The sequence below is a fragment of the Dioscorea cayenensis genome, chromosome 6 (genome assembly GCF_009730915.1).
Source record: "Dioscorea cayenensis subsp. rotundata cultivar TDr96_F1 chromosome 6, TDr96_F1_v2_PseudoChromosome.rev07_lg8_w22 25.fasta, whole genome shotgun sequence".
Taxonomy (NCBI): domain Eukaryota; kingdom Viridiplantae; phylum Streptophyta; class Magnoliopsida; order Dioscoreales; family Dioscoreaceae; genus Dioscorea; species Dioscorea cayenensis.
In genome coordinates this window covers 660,358-677,429 of record NC_052476.1, presented here as the reverse complement: position 1 = coordinate 677,429, position 17,072 = coordinate 660,358, and the positions used below count along the sequence as shown (strand labels likewise).

General features: G+C 35.5%; 3 protein-coding genes across 7 annotated transcripts; 2 read left to right on the top strand and 1 right to left on the bottom strand.

The window, feature by feature from the left end:
- The first annotated feature begins 410 nt into the window (after positions 1-410).
- On the top strand, positions 411-1,349 carry LOC120263028. Its single transcript, XM_039270954.1, has one exon. It carries the CDS (start codon positions 734-736, stop codon positions 1,175-1,177), a length of 444 nt encoding a protein of 147 aa, XP_039126888.1. The 5' UTR covers positions 411-733; the 3' UTR covers positions 1,178-1,349.
- A 4,901-nt stretch (positions 1,350-6,250) lies between these two features.
- On the top strand, positions 6,251-11,939 carry LOC120263793 (ATP-dependent DNA helicase Q-like 3). 4 transcript variants are annotated; one of them, XM_039271769.1, is made up of 20 exons: positions 6,251-6,353; positions 6,685-6,860; positions 6,946-7,053; positions 7,173-7,180; positions 7,283-7,366; positions 7,535-7,675; positions 7,797-7,831; positions 7,897-7,980; positions 8,254-8,342; positions 8,686-8,838; positions 8,935-9,031; positions 9,323-9,326; positions 9,440-9,589; positions 9,662-9,754; positions 9,831-9,896; positions 10,003-10,133; positions 10,435-10,529; positions 10,610-10,737; positions 10,939-11,048; positions 11,255-11,939. In XM_039271769.1, the coding sequence occupies exons 2-20, from the start codon at positions 6,710-6,712 to the stop codon at positions 11,718-11,720; spliced, it is 2,193 nt and encodes a 730-aa protein (XP_039127703.1). In that variant the 5' UTR covers positions 6,251-6,353; positions 6,685-6,709; the 3' UTR covers positions 11,721-11,939. The 4 variants fall into 4 exon arrangements, with proteins under 4 accessions (XP_039127703.1, XP_039127706.1, XP_039127704.1 ...); XM_039271770.1 differs by having other exon boundaries at positions 6,252-6,353; positions 6,682-6,860; XM_039271772.1 differs by lacking the exon at positions 11,255-11,939 and having other exon boundaries at positions 10,889-10,971.
- A 255-nt stretch (positions 11,940-12,194) lies between these two features.
- Positions 12,195-15,905, bottom strand: LOC120263822. Of its 2 annotated transcripts, none has more exons than XM_039271799.1 (10): positions 15,604-15,905; positions 14,710-15,001; positions 14,436-14,527; positions 14,191-14,293; positions 13,694-14,088; positions 13,469-13,591; positions 13,191-13,328; positions 12,877-13,106; positions 12,645-12,798; positions 12,195-12,579 (listed from the first exon to the last, which is right to left on the bottom strand). In XM_039271799.1, exons 2-10 carry the CDS (start codon positions 14,912-14,914, stop codon positions 12,328-12,330), a joined length of 1,692 nt encoding a protein of 563 aa, XP_039127733.1. In that variant the 5' UTR covers positions 14,915-15,001; positions 15,604-15,905; the 3' UTR covers positions 12,195-12,327. The 2 variants fall into 2 exon arrangements, with proteins under 2 accessions (XP_039127733.1, XP_039127734.1); XM_039271800.1 differs by having other exon boundaries at positions 12,195-12,546.
- Between the last annotated feature and the right edge of the window lie 1,167 nt (positions 15,906-17,072).

Sequence of the window (17,072 nt, the reverse complement as noted above, 5' to 3'; positions counted from 1 at the left end):
CCCATATAAAAATAAATAAAAATAAAAATAATAAAAATTGAAATCAAAAACTTAATTTTCCACGTAATAAGGATTGTCCGGTAGCGATTTCATAGCGCCAGATGGCAAAAATCACGTGTCGTCCAACCAATGGCCTGGTGTGGCACGGCACCTCCAACCTGGCAGACTCCCTAAATCACCTACAACCCACAAAACAAACCTCACTCTACCCCAACTAATAACCAACAACCACATAACCATTTCCCCTGGACCCCACTTCATTCCAACCAATAAAACCCTTCCACGTCAACACAAAACACTCGCGAATCCTGTTATTCTGTTCGCTACTCCGCATCCAAACAGAACCCACAATCATTGCTCTGGGCCCCACCTCTCTCCTACGTTACAAAATCCCTTCACCGCCTCCTCATTCCTTCGTCTCTCTCTCTCTCTCACTCTCTCTCTCTCTCTCTCTTCTTTCTATCTCTCTCTGAAACCCTGGAGAAAACTCGAGAGAATTCCGGCGAGCAATCTCTCATCGGATCGATTCCGGCGAAAACCCTCTCCGAAACAGTACCTGACGCCATTGCAATGCACCCCTTCCCAGCCCCCTTTGGCCTTATCGAGTGGGAGAAGGAGCGGTAGCGCTATCGGATCCGATCCTGATCTTTAGCTAGGTTTTCTACCTGTTAAGGTTTGTTTTTGCTCTCTGTTTTATTGATTTTTAGGGTTAGGGTTAGGGTTTTGTTTTTCGATGGCTTCGGCGGCGGCGCCGGCGGGTGAAGGGGTGGAGATGGTGGCATGTGGGTGTTGTGGGATTAAGGAAGAGTGCACAGTGGAGTACATCGCGAAGATGAAGGCAAGGCATGGGGGGAAGTGGGTTTGTGGGCTTTGTGATGAGGCGGTGAAGGAGGAGGCGCGGCGAGCTGGACGGCGGATCTCGAAGGAGGAGGCGTTGGAAAGGCATACTAGTTTCATTGAGGCGTTCAGGACTGCGACGGCGGCGGCGCGAAGTGATAGCGGCGATGATCGGCTCGTCGCTGTTATGCGGCAGTTGCTTCGTCGGAGCATTGACTCACCGCGCTCTGTTGCGATCCAGTCCACGCCGAGAAGCCCGAGGCGAAAGGCCGATGACGGCGGCTCCAAGGCGGCGGCGCTTTCTCGATCCAAGAGTTGTTTTCCGACGCTGGCGCAGTGAAGGAAATGAAACTGCTTTGAGATTCGTGTTTTCCTTTATTAATGTCTCCCGATTAGCGTTTAGGATGAATTTTTCTTTCTTTCTGGTTTTTTTCCTTTAGTTTAATGACTCCGTTAAATAAATAAATAAATATTTAATAAATAAATAAATTCTGGAATTTATCCTTTTATTCCTCGAGATTCTGTTTTATTGGAAAATATTAATTTGTTTTTGTGTTAAGAAGTTGATTCTGATTTGAATGATTTGATTGCATGTTTTTTCATATCTCTGAAAACTGAAAAGACTTATTTTTTATGGTTACAAAATTTGTGGAACTTTAAATAAAAAATTAAAATCTTTATTTCCGTTTCTGACAAGATTGTTTTGGAATGATAAAAAATAATGAGATCAAATAATTTTTTATTTTTTTATTTACAAACTATTATTAAAAATTTAAAAAAAAAGAAATAAAAAGAAGGATTTGTTTTGCTGAGCTGTTATATTCCAAGGTTATCAAATAATTATAATTTGTCTGATTCTTCAAGAGATCAATCTCAAACGGAGATTTCTTGTGGTCCATGCTTGTCATTTTTTATTCCAATAATTTAAAAATATATTTATTCCCATTTTTTATTAGCTTCCATCCAACAACTTTGTTGCATAAGATAACCATCAATATTTTTCAAGATAATCATAAACAATTTCCTTTTTTTTTTATTAACATTTATGCATCATCAGTTATTTTGGAAAGATTTATGAAATAAAATGGCAATAGCATTCACTTTTCCCAAAGAGTAAAAACTTAGGAAATATATAATATAAGGCCTTGATATATATATATTACACACACACACATATGAAGATATGAGAAGTGGAAAACAGGCTAATTTGTACATACATGTAAGTAATAAGTCCATAACGATATGGAGTCCTTTTTGTTCCTCGTGATAAGGTAGGGTCCGGACTCCAGATGATATTTGTATTTTATTCTCCAACCTATTTGATTTGACACATTTATTAGACTGGTGGTTCACCTATCAAATGATTTTTATCATAGTTATTAAACCCGGACCGGCCCGGCGGTCGGATCGGTTGACCCGGTGACCCGGTGCTTAAATCGGTTCGGGTCTCTAATTAGACCGGTTATGCAATCAACCCGCTTTGACCCGGCTTGACCCGCTTCGACCCGGTCAAACCCGGTGACCCGGCCGGGTTTCTATAACCCGGTCGGGTCAATGATTTTTTTAAATGACCTTGTCATCCTTTGAATTTTTTTTTATTTTTCTAATAAATTGAAGGGTATATATGTAATTTTGTAAAGTATGTATTTTTTTTGTCCCTTTTCTACTACTTCCAAATAAGGGATGAATAATAATTATTTTTTTTCCATCAAATTATTTATTTGATAATTAATAATTCATGAATATTATTATTACATATTATTATATAATTAAAAATAATTTATAATTTTAAAAATAATATTTTAATATATTTTTATTAACCCAGCATTGACCCGAATGACCCGACGGTTGAACCAATTGACCCGAGACCCAGAGCTCCGACCGGGTCAATGACCGGGTTTATAAATCACTAATTATTTTAAAAAAATAATTAAAAATAATATAAAAAAAACTAGTAAATCAAGTGGGTGTGTATATATATTGATAAAAATATCAAATATTAATATAAGAATTAATCATTCAGTCCGAACACTCTTAATCTAGATGAAGGTTTGAGCTATATATATATATTTATATAAATTATGGTTTATATATATATATATATATATATTTAGCAACCATTCATGTTAAGCAATATAAACATGGCAATGAGGTATATAATAGAAATTTCCAATGATAATTTCCAAATATAAATTTGAGAAGCAGATTCCGAATAAACAATACTTTAGTTTTTGAATAATTTAGCGAAAACACTATTAATAAAATATAATTAAAAGTTTAAAACATGATATTGAATACATACACTCACCCCCTTCCACGGGAGTAAATGCGCCTATCGAGTTAAAAATCACTTTTTAGCCCGGAAGCGGCGCCTCTCAAAAACCAAATCAAACTTACAAATCACATTTCTGACTTCACACCAACTACGGGTTCAAATACATAAATCATGAATCTGATAAGCTCGAAATTTGCGAGGTCTGCCAGTTCTGAAGATCATGACAACGATAAATAGAAAGAAAGATATAGGGACACTGCTGCAGATCTTGGACTCGACGCATTGGCTATATAGTCGACGCAGGGCAATCTAGGGGTCCTTCTCTCCTGCTCTGACAGATGCGGTTCGGTTGAGTGGTGGCTGAAGTAATTTTAAATCTTCGATACTGATGTATGAAGTATATAAATACATTGCTCAAATAATTTTCCAACTTTTTCAAAAATCTAGGAATCTGTGAAATACAATTTCTTAAAGAACTCTTGAAACATAAATTCGGCGTAAATCAGCGTGATTTGATTTTTCCGAGAAACGCAAATTTTTGTGAGAGTGCAGATACTCATCACTGATTCAAAAATATAACATAAATCTCGAATTCAGAAATAAAAGCGAATCCCAACACTCGACGCTAACATGGTCTAGAAACTCTACAAACCTTTGCGGCGTGGCGGCTAGGTTGAGCGTCGAGGAACTCATGTCCTTAGCGTTGACCCGTCGGTTCGCTTAGGGTCGGTGACCGGCTACCCGATGAATATCGATTCGAGGGCTCTGCACTCACTGAGCGGCACTCGTAGTAATCAGCACGGGTCCTGCGCCACCTCTAAAGGTGGCCCGTGGGGACCCTCTTCGATGGTCGGTGGCAGCCAGTCGTCATAAAACCATCAAGTAAATCTGACAATAATACCACTGCATGTATAAATCATAACACGGGATCGCACTTTTTCAGGGACAAGTATTGCATCCAGCGAAATAAGCGTTATTTTTCCCCAAAGACCCGATCGCAAAAGTATATGATGCGTAATGCCGGTAAAGCCCGGATCGCGATACCATTCCTATACCGAATGAAAAGCAATTCTACTAACGATGCGGATAAAAGCATGCTTTTAATATCTCACGTGGTTTTGTCAAAATCACTCCAAAATCAAAGCATATATACCCATAAAAAATAAATACAAGAATTGAATAATTAAATCACATATACATGTATTTTCACTATTCACAAATACGTATAATTATACAAAACTGATGTATCAATACGGTTATCATGGCACATCGTAGGGAAAAAATAAATATAAGTATATTTCGACCTTATACGCAATTAAACATGATAAAAATGAAATACTTAAACATTTATTTCAAAAATACTAGCCATTAAACAATTATTTCAAAAATAATAATAATAATTTATTTATTTAAAAATAATAGCCACTACCAACTCACCCTGGTCTCCTGGGTTTCTTTGCTAGACCCTGAACTCCCTTCCAAAAGCCCGAACAACACCTAATAGAATAATATAATAAAAAATAAATAACATATTTAAACTCAAAAGAAAAATACAAAAAAATAATAATCAACTCTCTATTGGGCCCACTCACTCCAATCGGTTAAAAACCCGACTCGCGATAGTCCAATTGGCTTTCAGTTGTATTTAAACCAACTCAGTTTAGACTAAACACAGCTAAACCAATCTGAACCAATCTTAATTCCCCTGAACCAAGCTTAATTGCACTGAACCAAACTCAATTTCACTGAACCAGCTTGAACCAATTCAATTCTTATTCAAAATCCATTGAACCAACTTGGTTCAGTCCAAAACCCTTAACCTAAAATCAACTGAACCAAACCCAACCCATTTCAACTTGATTTGATCAAGCCCAACTCAACCAAATCAACTTGGCTAAACCCAACCAATTCCAATCCAACCATCATCATTAACACCTTAATCATCGTAATAATCAACTTAATTAACTAAACCAAACCCTAATCTCGGTGCTACAGTATTTGCTACAGTAAAACCGAAAATCTCATCCTCCATTTCAAGCAATTTCAACTCAAATACAAGATTTTTCCAAATAACTTCAAGCATTCATCATCCATCAACAACAAACCATGATTATTTCTACTCAAATCTATCATTTTCTTCATCAAATAACCAATATATACATATATATACATGCATACATACATCCATGCTAAAAATAATACTAGGAAGCCTCTTACAGCCCAAGTCATCCCTCCCTAGGAGATCCCCTCCGACGATCTCCAAGTTTTTCTCTTTAAAAAAACCTCTAATTTCTCTCATTTCTTCATTTTTTTAACTCTCGGGGTTCATGTAGTAAAATGGTGGAGAAGAAGATGAACAACACAAGCCCTAGATTTTTCTCTCAATTAACTCTTCAGCCGAAATTCACTTTTTAGTCCCTAAAAAAACATAATTTCTTACAAAACAGTCTCTGAAAAACTCCCAAATGGTCCTTGAATTATGAAATACTATTCTTAAAAGGTCCTTTCAAATTATCCAATGGTCCCTAGATTATAACACAACATTTCAAAAAGATCCCTCCATCTTACCTTTCAGTCCTTGGTTTCCATAAACATTTCATATCCATCCTTTTCATTTATTCTTTAACCCAAAATCTTTTAAAAACTTTTACACTTAGGTCCTTATTCTTTCCACTTGGGGTTTCTCAACAAGATTACTCGTAGAAAAAAATCTCATCAGAACTCAAAAGTAATACCCTGAATATATTTTTCCGACAAGTGATCCAAAGCGTTCGCAGTATTACGTAATCGACTCATTCATTCAACCATTTGAATCATAAATATATCCTTAAAGTTCCTTCCTTTTATTTAAATTTAATAATAAATAAGCATTTATCATCTACCAAATAAAAATTGCAAAGCCGTTTCCTGGTTTAATTATATATATATATGAGAAAATGGATATAAGCCCTTGATCAATCTCCATCTTAGAGATCGACGGTCTAGATTCAAGCATGGGTGCATATCATTGTAAGTCAATATCAGCCGTTCCACTCAAAGATGAACGGTCATCCAATTTTCTTTAATTTAATTTATTTAAATTATGATTTGACGAAACTATCCTTCCCAGATAACTATATTCACCTTCTTGTCCTTCATTCTCGCGGGAATCTCCTCTCGTGTTCCCTTTTCTCCTAGGGTTCTCTCTTCTCGGCGATTTCAATTGGAATCGAGCTTCTTTATTAGAGATCTAACAAGCAAGGTGAGTTATTATTGATTCTTTTTCTATTTCTTCAACTCATGATTCATGGATTTTGTTCATTTGTCATCTCATCCACCGTGAATTTTGTTAAATTTTTTTTTCTTTGTTTAGGTATATTTGTCAATTAAATCTTTGATTTTTTAAGATATAATTCCGATTTTTTGTGAATTTTCCATGAATCATGAACCTAGAGATGTGAATGTGAATCTTTGATTTTCATGTGGATTTCTAGTAATGTGGAAGGGTTATTGATGCTGAAGATAAACTATTTTGCGGTAGTTCTTTCCTGATTGGAACTTCAACAATTTAGTAATGTTTGAAACTTCAGCAGGTGGGTACTTTGATTCCAGTTAGCAATGGAGAAATCTATTCTCCCTGTGGTAACAAGTAATCGAACTGAAAAGCAGACATTTGGAAAGGAATATTTGGAAAACCTTCTGAAACAACATTTTGGGCATTCTGAGTTTCGAGGAAAGCAATTGGAGGCCATTGAAGCCGTTCTGAATGGTTTTCCATCTTTTACCCCATCTCTTACTGTATTGGACAAAACTTTTTTTGGGATCAAAATAGTTTTTTTTTTCTTATGTTGTAGGAAAAGATTGTTTTTGTCTTATGCCTACTGGAGGAGGAAAATCAATGTGCTATCAGATTCCTGCATTAGCAAAGCCTGGAATTGTTCTTGTGGTCTCCCCCTTGATTGGTGAATGCTAAACTTATTTTATGATTCACAAGCTAGTTGATTGTTATCAGAGTTGATATGTGCTCTTTTCGTTATGAGTACTGACAGTTTGCAATTCTGAAATTCGAATTTCTGACCAGCATTGATGGTAAGCATACAATCTTTTATATGCGGTGATACTCATCATTATCTTCTTGTAGTCAGTCAATCAGTCTTCTTTTGTTTGATTGTGATATTTTGTTCATGATAGGAAAATCAAGTGAAAATGCTAAAAGAGAGAGGGATTTGTGCAGATTTTCTTTCATCAACACAGCTTCCCCATATTAAAGAGAAGGTGAGTGTTGGTATTTTGTGTTACTACAACAGTCAACTTGTGTGTTCTTCACTTATCTCTTTCCTACTTGGAAGGACTAGATTTTAATTACCACAGTAGGCATGTGGTAATTCAGTGGTAATATATTACTATTATTCTAGGATTTAGATTTTGTTTCAATTTTCCCAGATCCATGAAGACCTGAATCGTGGTAGACCATCCACCAGGTTATTGTATGTGACTCCAGAGTTGGTTGCAACATCTGGATTTAAAGCAAAACTCACCATGCTTCATAAGAGAGGCCTTCTTAATTTATTTGCTATTGATGAGGTATGTATCTGTTTATTCGGTTCATAAATTTGGCATACAAATAGGTTTATTTATTTATTTTATTTTATTTTTTAACAAGATATACTTGAAAAGGTTGTAAAGTGTTTATCTTATGTTTTAGGCTCATTGCATATCGACTTGGGGGCATGATTTCAGGTAAGCTATGAAGATGTACCATCTCATCAGCAGAAAAACACTAAATCCTATTACTTGCACAACAGATCTAGCTACCGGAAATTATCCTCACTGAGAAATCACTATTCAGATGTTCCCATATTAGCGTTGACAGCTACAGCTGTTCCAAAGTAAGCTATGTCTATCTTCTTCCTTCCACAGGACAACTTTCCAACTTATGGCATTAATATGAAGTTTCTTATGTGAATCATTTCTTCAGGATTCAGAAGCTTTCTTTTAGTTATGCTTGTGATTTTTGTATCAACCCTGATCTCGAGAACAACAATAATGACCACCAAAAAAGCAAAAGCTATAAAGATAATCTCATGTAATTTAAGCTAAGAAACCACAGTCATGTTTCTGACAGCCTGACATTTACATTTGTACTTTGATGTGTAATGCAGGGTTGAGAAGGATGTCATACAGTCACTGTGCTTGCAGCAGCCATTAATTCTCAGGACTTCCTTCAATCGACCAAATATATATTATGAAGGTGAAGTATACATGAACACCATCCAATCAATAAATTCACAGATAGACTATGTATGAAGTTTTCAGAAGTGATAACGTTTCAGTTTTTTGCCTTATCCTAGTAGCATGCTTTCACTTACAGGGTTAAGACTTAATATGTGAAAGAAGTTTGTTCCACTCAGCAGCCATCTTCTTTTCAGTAGTTTCTCATGCGATGCAGCAGCTATGAATTTTGAATTATCAGAAATGAATTATAAGACATGAACTGACCTTCTAAATGATATTTAGATGGATTTGTAGTGTCATACTTACCAAGTAGCAGGTGCCTGTTAATAACTTTCATGATTGGTGATCTCTGGATGCAGTTCGGTACAAAGATCTCCTAAAAGATGTTTACACTGATTTGTCCAATCTACTCAAGTCACTTGGAGGAGTTTGTGCCATTGTGTATTGTCTTGAACGTTCTACTTGTGATGTTTTGTCTAATCATCTTCTCAAGGCTGGTATTTCTTCAGCTGGTAAGAAAATTTATACAAATTTATTCTCCAATTTTCGCTATTGTTTCTTGAATATTTCTTATGTTGTCTCAAATCCTTATTTGTTTTTCTTGTCAGCTTATCATGCAGGGTTGAATAGTAAGTTGCGCACCGCAGTTTTAGATGATTGGCTTTCTTCAAGGATACAAGTTGTTGTGGCAACAATAGCTTTTGGGTATCATTCCACATCCAATGCTTTTGATACACAATTCATTATGAATTTCCAATTTTTAACTAGTTTCATGCAAACAAGTACTGTTTTCAGATTTAAAGACTGGAATCTGACCAGCTTAAATGTACTTTATCACTTAAGCAGAATATCATTGTAGTTTATTTTTAGATTCTTGAACATAAAGTTTGTGTGGTTTTATGTTGCTAATCATGATAATTGGTTGTCATTTGCTTTACTTTTCCGGGTGATTTGGATTCGTTCACGGACATTGCGCAATTCCTGCTGTTGTTACAGGATGGTATGACAACACCATGTCCAAATTTCAGCAATGCTTTAACTGCTAACGACTTTGAGAAAACATTGCTCTGGAATAATTTCACTAATGCAGATCCATGGAATTCATAATTTCAGGGCATAGATAGAAAAGATGTTCGATTTGTTTGCCATATGAATATCCCAAAATCAATGGAAGGCTTCTATCAAGAATCTGGAAGAGCTGGTCGTGATCTGTTGCCTTCAAGGAGTTTGTTGTATTATGGATTGGATGATCGCAAAAAAATGGTGGTTATGTTGCAAATTCACTGTTTCAGAAATTGCAAACACTAACAAGAGGATATATGTTTCATGTGACAGGAATTCATTTTGCGCAATGCTGGTGGTAAAAAGTCACAAGCATCATCTTCCTCAGATGATTTGCTGAAAAAGTCTCTTGCTGACTTCAGTCAGGTGTTTTTGTCTTTTAAGCTAAATATTAAGGAACGAAATCTGCTGTTAGAAAATATTGAATCCAGAATACATGCAGATGGTGGAGTATTGTGCAAGTCCTGGCTGTCGGAGGAAAAAGATACTCCAGAGTTTTGGAGAACAGGTACAGCGAAAGTTCTGCTTGAGTTTTTATATTTCAGTTGAGAGCTTGGTCTGGCACAATTCTTTTCCCTTGAGATAACTCACAATTGGCTTCATCTTCTGAACAGGTGTCAACATCATTTTGTCAAAAATCATGTGATGCATGCAAACATCCAAATCAAGTATCTCAACGCTTGGAAGAACTTGGTCGTATTCAAAACATTTCTAGGAGGGGAGGACCCTCTCCTATATTTATGAGGTATTGCTTTGTGTATAGAGTCCAAGGCTGTTTCTTAATGCTATTTTGGTCATCTCACCAAAATCTTGCCATGGTTGTTTGAGAGTATCTCTGTTGTATTTACGCTTTTATCCTATTACACAGTGCCTGACCTCTTATCAGATATTTTGGTTTCATTTATAGCTTTATTGCATTTCTTATTTTTCAACTTGTTTCCAGATGTAATTAACCTGCTTTTTGAGCAATCTCAAGGTCTCATTTGATCTTTGACGTTCTGTTATTTGGTATTGCATGTTTGGTGACTCATAATTCTGTTTCCCAGTTTATCAAGCACCAATTTAGAACGCCATGACTCAGAATTTTGGAATAGAGATGATGAGGCAAGTTTATCTGATGAAGATATATCAGCTTCTGATGGTAATTCTCTTAGCCATGATTTATTGAGAATTATTAGACATAATGTTACCTGTGTAAGCAATAAACTTCTTAAATTACAGATGAAGTGGAGCTGCAAAGCGGTTTGTCCAGATCAAAACTGTCATCAAAAGTCGGATTGGATGAAAAGATTGAAATTTTGCAGCGTGCCGAAGAACTTTATTATCGAAATGGGGATACAAACAAACAGGTACTGCTGTACTGCAGCATTATTTGTTCGCAGGAAAAAGATTTTTTTTTTTTAATCAATTAGAGATGGTGAAATTCGGCTTCTAGATCCGTTGGGATATTAGTAGTTAGTTTATGGTTATTAGAGCAGCAGTAATTTTGCACTGTTATAGTTATGCATCAGGCATCAACCTATGATCAAAACTATTTGGTAAAATGTCAGAAAAGTGGTTTCTCCGACAAAAATGCTGTATCTGAAGCATTGAGAGAAGCGAGCAAGATGAGATTGCTGACCGCTTTGGAACAGGCTCGTCAACGATTTGTAAATCTATTGTAAGCATCTTCCCCGTTTCACCCTATTGATTTTTTTTTTTACGTACCTTAATACATTCTCACATATTTCATAGTTGTTGAACATTCATGACTTGGCCATCAACCTAAGCATATCATTTTAAGGAAGAATTCTATAGTTTTAAAATAGGCTTGGAATGAATAAAACTAATACATCATTTGGCGAAACATTCGACTTTGATGTGCAGGCTTGATCCTGAGGTCTCTGCTAGCTTCCTTGAGATGGAATGCTTCAAAAGATATGGGAAAGTTGGCAAAACATTTTATAACTCACAGATGGCTGCAACAATCAGATGGCTTTCTTCTGCGACTCAAGAACAGATAAGCCACCGGCTTATCGCCAATTCTTCATTAGCGGACAATCAGAGTGAACCAAACTCTTCTCGTAGTTCTTCATCGCGTCTTGTTGATCAAGAGCAAATGCTGCCAGAAACCACAAACGAAAAGACAGAATCAACTGCACAAGTTCAACTTTCTTGTCAATTACCGCAACTGATGAAAATATCAAAAGAAAAGGTAGAGCTTCCTCCAATACCATCTTTTGCCGAATTTGCTAATAAGAAGAGGAAAGAGACTGAAGGAGACTTATCATCATCCAAAGCTCACACTTCTGGAACTCGACAAAATCCAGTGAAGAAGACAAGGCAGCAATAAGAATGTTGCCGGCATTGCTCTTTTCGATCATCGTCTAGACTTAATCATGCCAATTTTGTTCTTTTTAAAAGGCATGTGGTTTATAATTCTTTTGTCCTGTGAGCTCCTTCAGCATTAACTCTAGTTTATTAATCTTGTTTGTGCTTGAGAAATCAGTTATTCTTGTTTATGATGTATGATTTAATAGTCAAACATGGTAACCAAATTTAACAGTGGAAAGAACCAGATGCTCCCTAAAAATTTATACATGCCTAAAAAATACCTGAACTTTTGAAAACTTTCTTTCATTTATTTTTAAGAAATTATTATATGAAAAAGGATAGTTAGGATTTGATATTAATGGGGACTAATAAATAACTTTGTTCAAAAAGGGGACCAAAAGGAGATTGAAAAATTCAGAGGGATTTAATAGTTATTTAGAAGATTAAGGTACTAAACTTCATGTTTAAAATGGAGTTCATGAAGAATCTATCAGTACACTGTAACAAGCCATAAAATTTTCACTTAAAGATTCAAACATGATTCAGTACACGTGTATAAGTTGCAAAATTAGCATACAACAGCAACATGAACAAAGCTAAATATTCCAACAATTTATGGGAAGATATCAAGCTCTGATCAACAATTCATATACATTGCCGTTATTTTCACCACCAGCTCGCTTTAGTGATTCTAAATTTCTTCGACTTCCCAGGAAGTCTATTCTCTTAAAGGGCACAACATCTTGATCAATAGATTCTTTGCTGGCATACATTGAACGGAGCCGGTCTGCATGCCTCGAATCTGTGTGAATTGCTGCAGCAATTTCATCGGCAGACATGTTCTCCTGAATCCCAAGTTTTTCGATAAATTCTCTTTTCTGCCAATAATGTTTTAGTAAAAACTACAAAGAATAGAAGGAAACTCTATTCTTGAAGCACATACCTGATAAAAATTGTAAATCATATCCAGAACCTGTATACAGGTAAAACCACTGTCACTGAAGAATGTTCTTGCCGAAGGTCCCAGTTCACCAAATCGATCGACAGGAAAAAGAATAGTAAGAAAATGGCTCTTGAAGATCACCTCCCTCTTATCACTGTCACCGCATGATTTAAGAGAGCAAACATTAGTGCAAGATATAATGAACTACGCCAAGGAAAAATTGTTCAAGAACCTTTCTCTAAGCGGGCGTGAGAAGTTGTCAAATGAAGTATTGGAGTTCCTTGAATCATCATTGTCATCATCTCTCGCGTCAAGAAAAACAGGTGAATGTTTTATGCTTGACTCTTCTGTTTCAGAGGACTCTGTGTAGATGCATGCAGATGTTGTCGGTTCAGACACCGACCAGCATATGGAATCCAAAATGCTGCTTGGAGTGAAGGGATGAAGTGGTACTTGACATAACTGGCAATTAGAACGAAAACATTCAATTATCCTTCATTAATGATGAATGTAGTCAGAAAGCTACCACATGGTAGATAAACTTACTTGCATGCGGCGATTGCGGCGACTTCTCACCCCTTGTTTGGCCATATCTATTATTTTCTGTCTCTCAATAAGGCTATCTTTAGTGCCTTGGCATGTAGGAGATGTGGTATTTGTAATTGTAGCAAGTCTATCCATATCCTGCAAGGGATTGACCAGACAAAAGGATATTACAGTGAATAATCACAATAGTCTGGAAGAAGATGAATAATACTGGAAATACACAACGCTGATATAAACAAGATGCTATCAAAGATTCAAAGGTGAAAACTTGGAAGTACCTGTCCAGGATGATTAATCTGAGCATTTTCCAGAAGCAGGGAAATCTGACGAGCTAGATCACAGGATAAGTGCACAAGCCGCTGCAGATGTTTTTCTTGTACTGTTTTTAAGATCCACACTGGCTGATACATTTCAAAATAGGAGGGCCGTGATAACCACTTCAGAGTATGCAATAAAGAAGATCATATTGGAATAATACAAATATATGATAATTAAGCACTCACAGTTATAAGGTTACTCGCATGGCCCATATATCTCTGGACAGAAAGTCCTTCACAAACAACATGAGTAGCATGACAACCAGCAAACCAATGGTTCAAAAAGTTCGCACCTTCTCTTGCAGCAGCATCAACAACCTTCTTATTCATTTCACTGGAAATATTTGGGTCAATATAGATGCACGCTTTAGAAAGAACAGGTTCAGTGCTGTTAACTTCTTTTCTAGGTGTCTGCAAATGTGCTTGCAATGCTGTGTTGGAAGGTTTGGTATTACCAAAGTCCACTACAGGAAGGCATGAATTTTCAGCACTCGTGTATCCAACAAGCCGGCTCAATTCCCTTAATGGCAAACCATTTTCTTCAACACTTCTAACACTATAAAGAGACTCACTTAATCTCACTGAGAAAACCAATACACTTTATATTACTGACAGCGGTTATAGAAAAAGACAACCAATCCTAATACCAATTTGAAATAGTAGGAGGCATGTTTAACGCTCACCATTCCTTCTGACACTATCTACAAACCAGCCCAATGACACAATCAAGAGGCCATTCCTTGATCCATGCTTCAAAGCATGTTCAAATTTACGCCCATCAAAGCTGTAGGAATGTCAAAGACCCAACTTTTGCAGAATAATTTACAGTTATAATATATATGAAAGAAAAGTTCACGGGATCATTGAGTATATAAATCCAACTTCAAGAAATCTAGAAACCAATAAAACTTAAGCTAAAATAGGATATCTGGACCACAAGATGAGTACAGTGAGGATGCAAACTTGCACTGTATTGTCCGCCTAGCCTTTCAGTTGCAGCCATGACTTGATTCCTTGCTTCTGTTATCAATAGTATAAAGAAGCAGAAAGCTACAATCACAAATTCTTAACCAGCCAAACACATAAAATACATATTGTTTCCAATAAAATATAAAGCTATAACACCAATGAAAATTCAAGCTCTAGAACCTATAATCTAAATAGCACAAGATGAGTTTTATACCAAAAAGGGGGGCAATTACCTTTAGACAGCCCAGTTACACATATTACAAGACCGGTGAATGGTCCCAAACCCCCAGAAGCACTAGATTGTTGATGAGCAGGAGAAGTCAGCGCCATTTTTGTGTTGGATTTCCGATTGTTTGGAGAACGGCCAGGAGTGGAAGAACCAACAAAGAGCCTTGAGCACCTCCTGCTTTCAATCACCTCCACTCTACTGCCACTCATAATAATAATAATAGTAGTATCACCGACATGGGGCAAAATTCTCAACTTGAAGCACAGATGCTATGCACCAATAAGATTCGTCAAGGCCTGCAGATCATGAAATGAAACTCTTTCAGTTGAAGGATTTCTCCTAAATTATGCGAACTTGTTAGATAAGAACAATGAATGCTTTGTCGAAATAGTCTAAAGAGCAAAAAGTACAAAAATTTATTGCAAACTAAACTATTTTTTCCATCATTGAAATTTGAAAAGATCAAAGATACAAATTTTGTCACATAAAATTTGAAATTTGCAATTAAAAAAATAGCAGGACTGAAACTGAAAAGTGAGTAAAAATTCATACAAGCAAGATCAATAAGAGGATTTGAGCAATAGAGAAATCACTAATAAAAGTCATTCCAGAAAATAGTTTAAAATGCAAATTTTAATAAAAAAACTAAGATGAATGAAAATTATTCCTCAAATCCAAAATTTGGAAAAAAAAAAGGAGAACACGATCGCGAATGATCCTAAACTCCGAATGCTACATTAAAGTTCTCCCCATAAAACACCATCAATTCAACTTAATTTCTCAAACCGAAAACACAACAAATCGAAAGATCGTTCTGAACATCACCTTTGAAATAGCGAAAAAAAAAATTACAATTTTATACGAAGATGAAAAGGGAAACAAAAATTCGAATCCATACCAGAAGAAACAGAGACAAAGCTCAATCAAACACCACGAAACATCCGAAAAACACCTAAACATCCACCTCCCATAAACTCCAACTCTAAATCCGGTTCTCCTCCACTGAAAGCAGCCGAATCAAAAGGAAAAAAAACGATTGGGAGAGAGATGAGAGCAAAATTAGGGATCGAAACAGAGAGAAACGGCGAGAGATCACGAATCAGAGGAGAAAAGAAGAGATGGATGCGTAGCTTTCGAGGATTCAAAAGGAGAGAATGGAACACTCTCTACAGCCCCGCTCGCTGTTGCTGCGAACGAGGCTTCGAGCGCGAAGAGAAAAAGAGTATAAAGAACACTGCCCAAACTAATCGCCCAATCATTGCCATTTAATTACAATAATACCATTATTAACACTTATGCCTCTTTATTAATTTATTTATAATTTTTTATTTATTATAAATTTAATTATTACATATATATTAAACATATTAAATATGGTCAAGACCAAGTTCACAAATAAAACAAAAAGAGGAAAATTATGATATCTTTACTAGTTTATAATTAATGTCAAGACATTTTTAAAAATATGGAAAAGCTTTTAGCTTTTATTGTAAATTAAATTATAATTTTTATTTATTTATTTATTTATTAAAAATAAATAAAACATTAATTTATTGCAGCAAAAAAGAGTTACATAGAGAAAAACAACAAAGAGGATACAAGAAAAAAAAAAAAGAAACAAATAAGCGAGAAAAACACACAGGTATTGTTGTAATTAACAAGGGTATTGCTGTAATTAAAAATATTAATTTTCATACAGTTTTCCATCCTTTTCCCACGCAATAAGCAAAAAATTAAAAATTAAAAAAAAATTTAAAAAAAAAGCTGCAAAGAGTCACAAGAAAGTATTGACCAGGGGACAGTGACCCCAACTATCACACGTTACCATCTTTTTATAACCACGTATTCCCTACTCTATTTTTTCATCATGATTTCTCTCCATATCATTATATCAAAATTCAGTAAATTATTATTATTATTATTATTATTATTATTATTATTATTATATATTTGGAAGACTGGTAGGCAATAGGCATCCTTATCCATGTGTGGCACGTTAAATGCAATAATGTTCTTTAATGTTGGTAAGAAATAACCAATAATGGTTTCTAGGTGGTTGTGCACAGCTAAATAAATAAAAAAGGTAAATAATTCTTTTAATGAAGAGATCCATTAATTCATGCTGAGCAATTTGATAAGAGAAAGAATAAATAAAAGGTATCAATGAATTCAGTGGAGATACTTTTATGGAATGAGCATTGAATTGTGCACCTCTCTAAATTATTTTTATTTTTATTTTTTTTCTTTGTTATGGTTTGACAACATTTAATGATTTCAATTTTTTAGAAGTTAGTATGTAAAGGACCACAAAATAAATTGGGTTTGTGTTATTAGTGGCAGAATTGGCACCATACGTGCAGATTGATT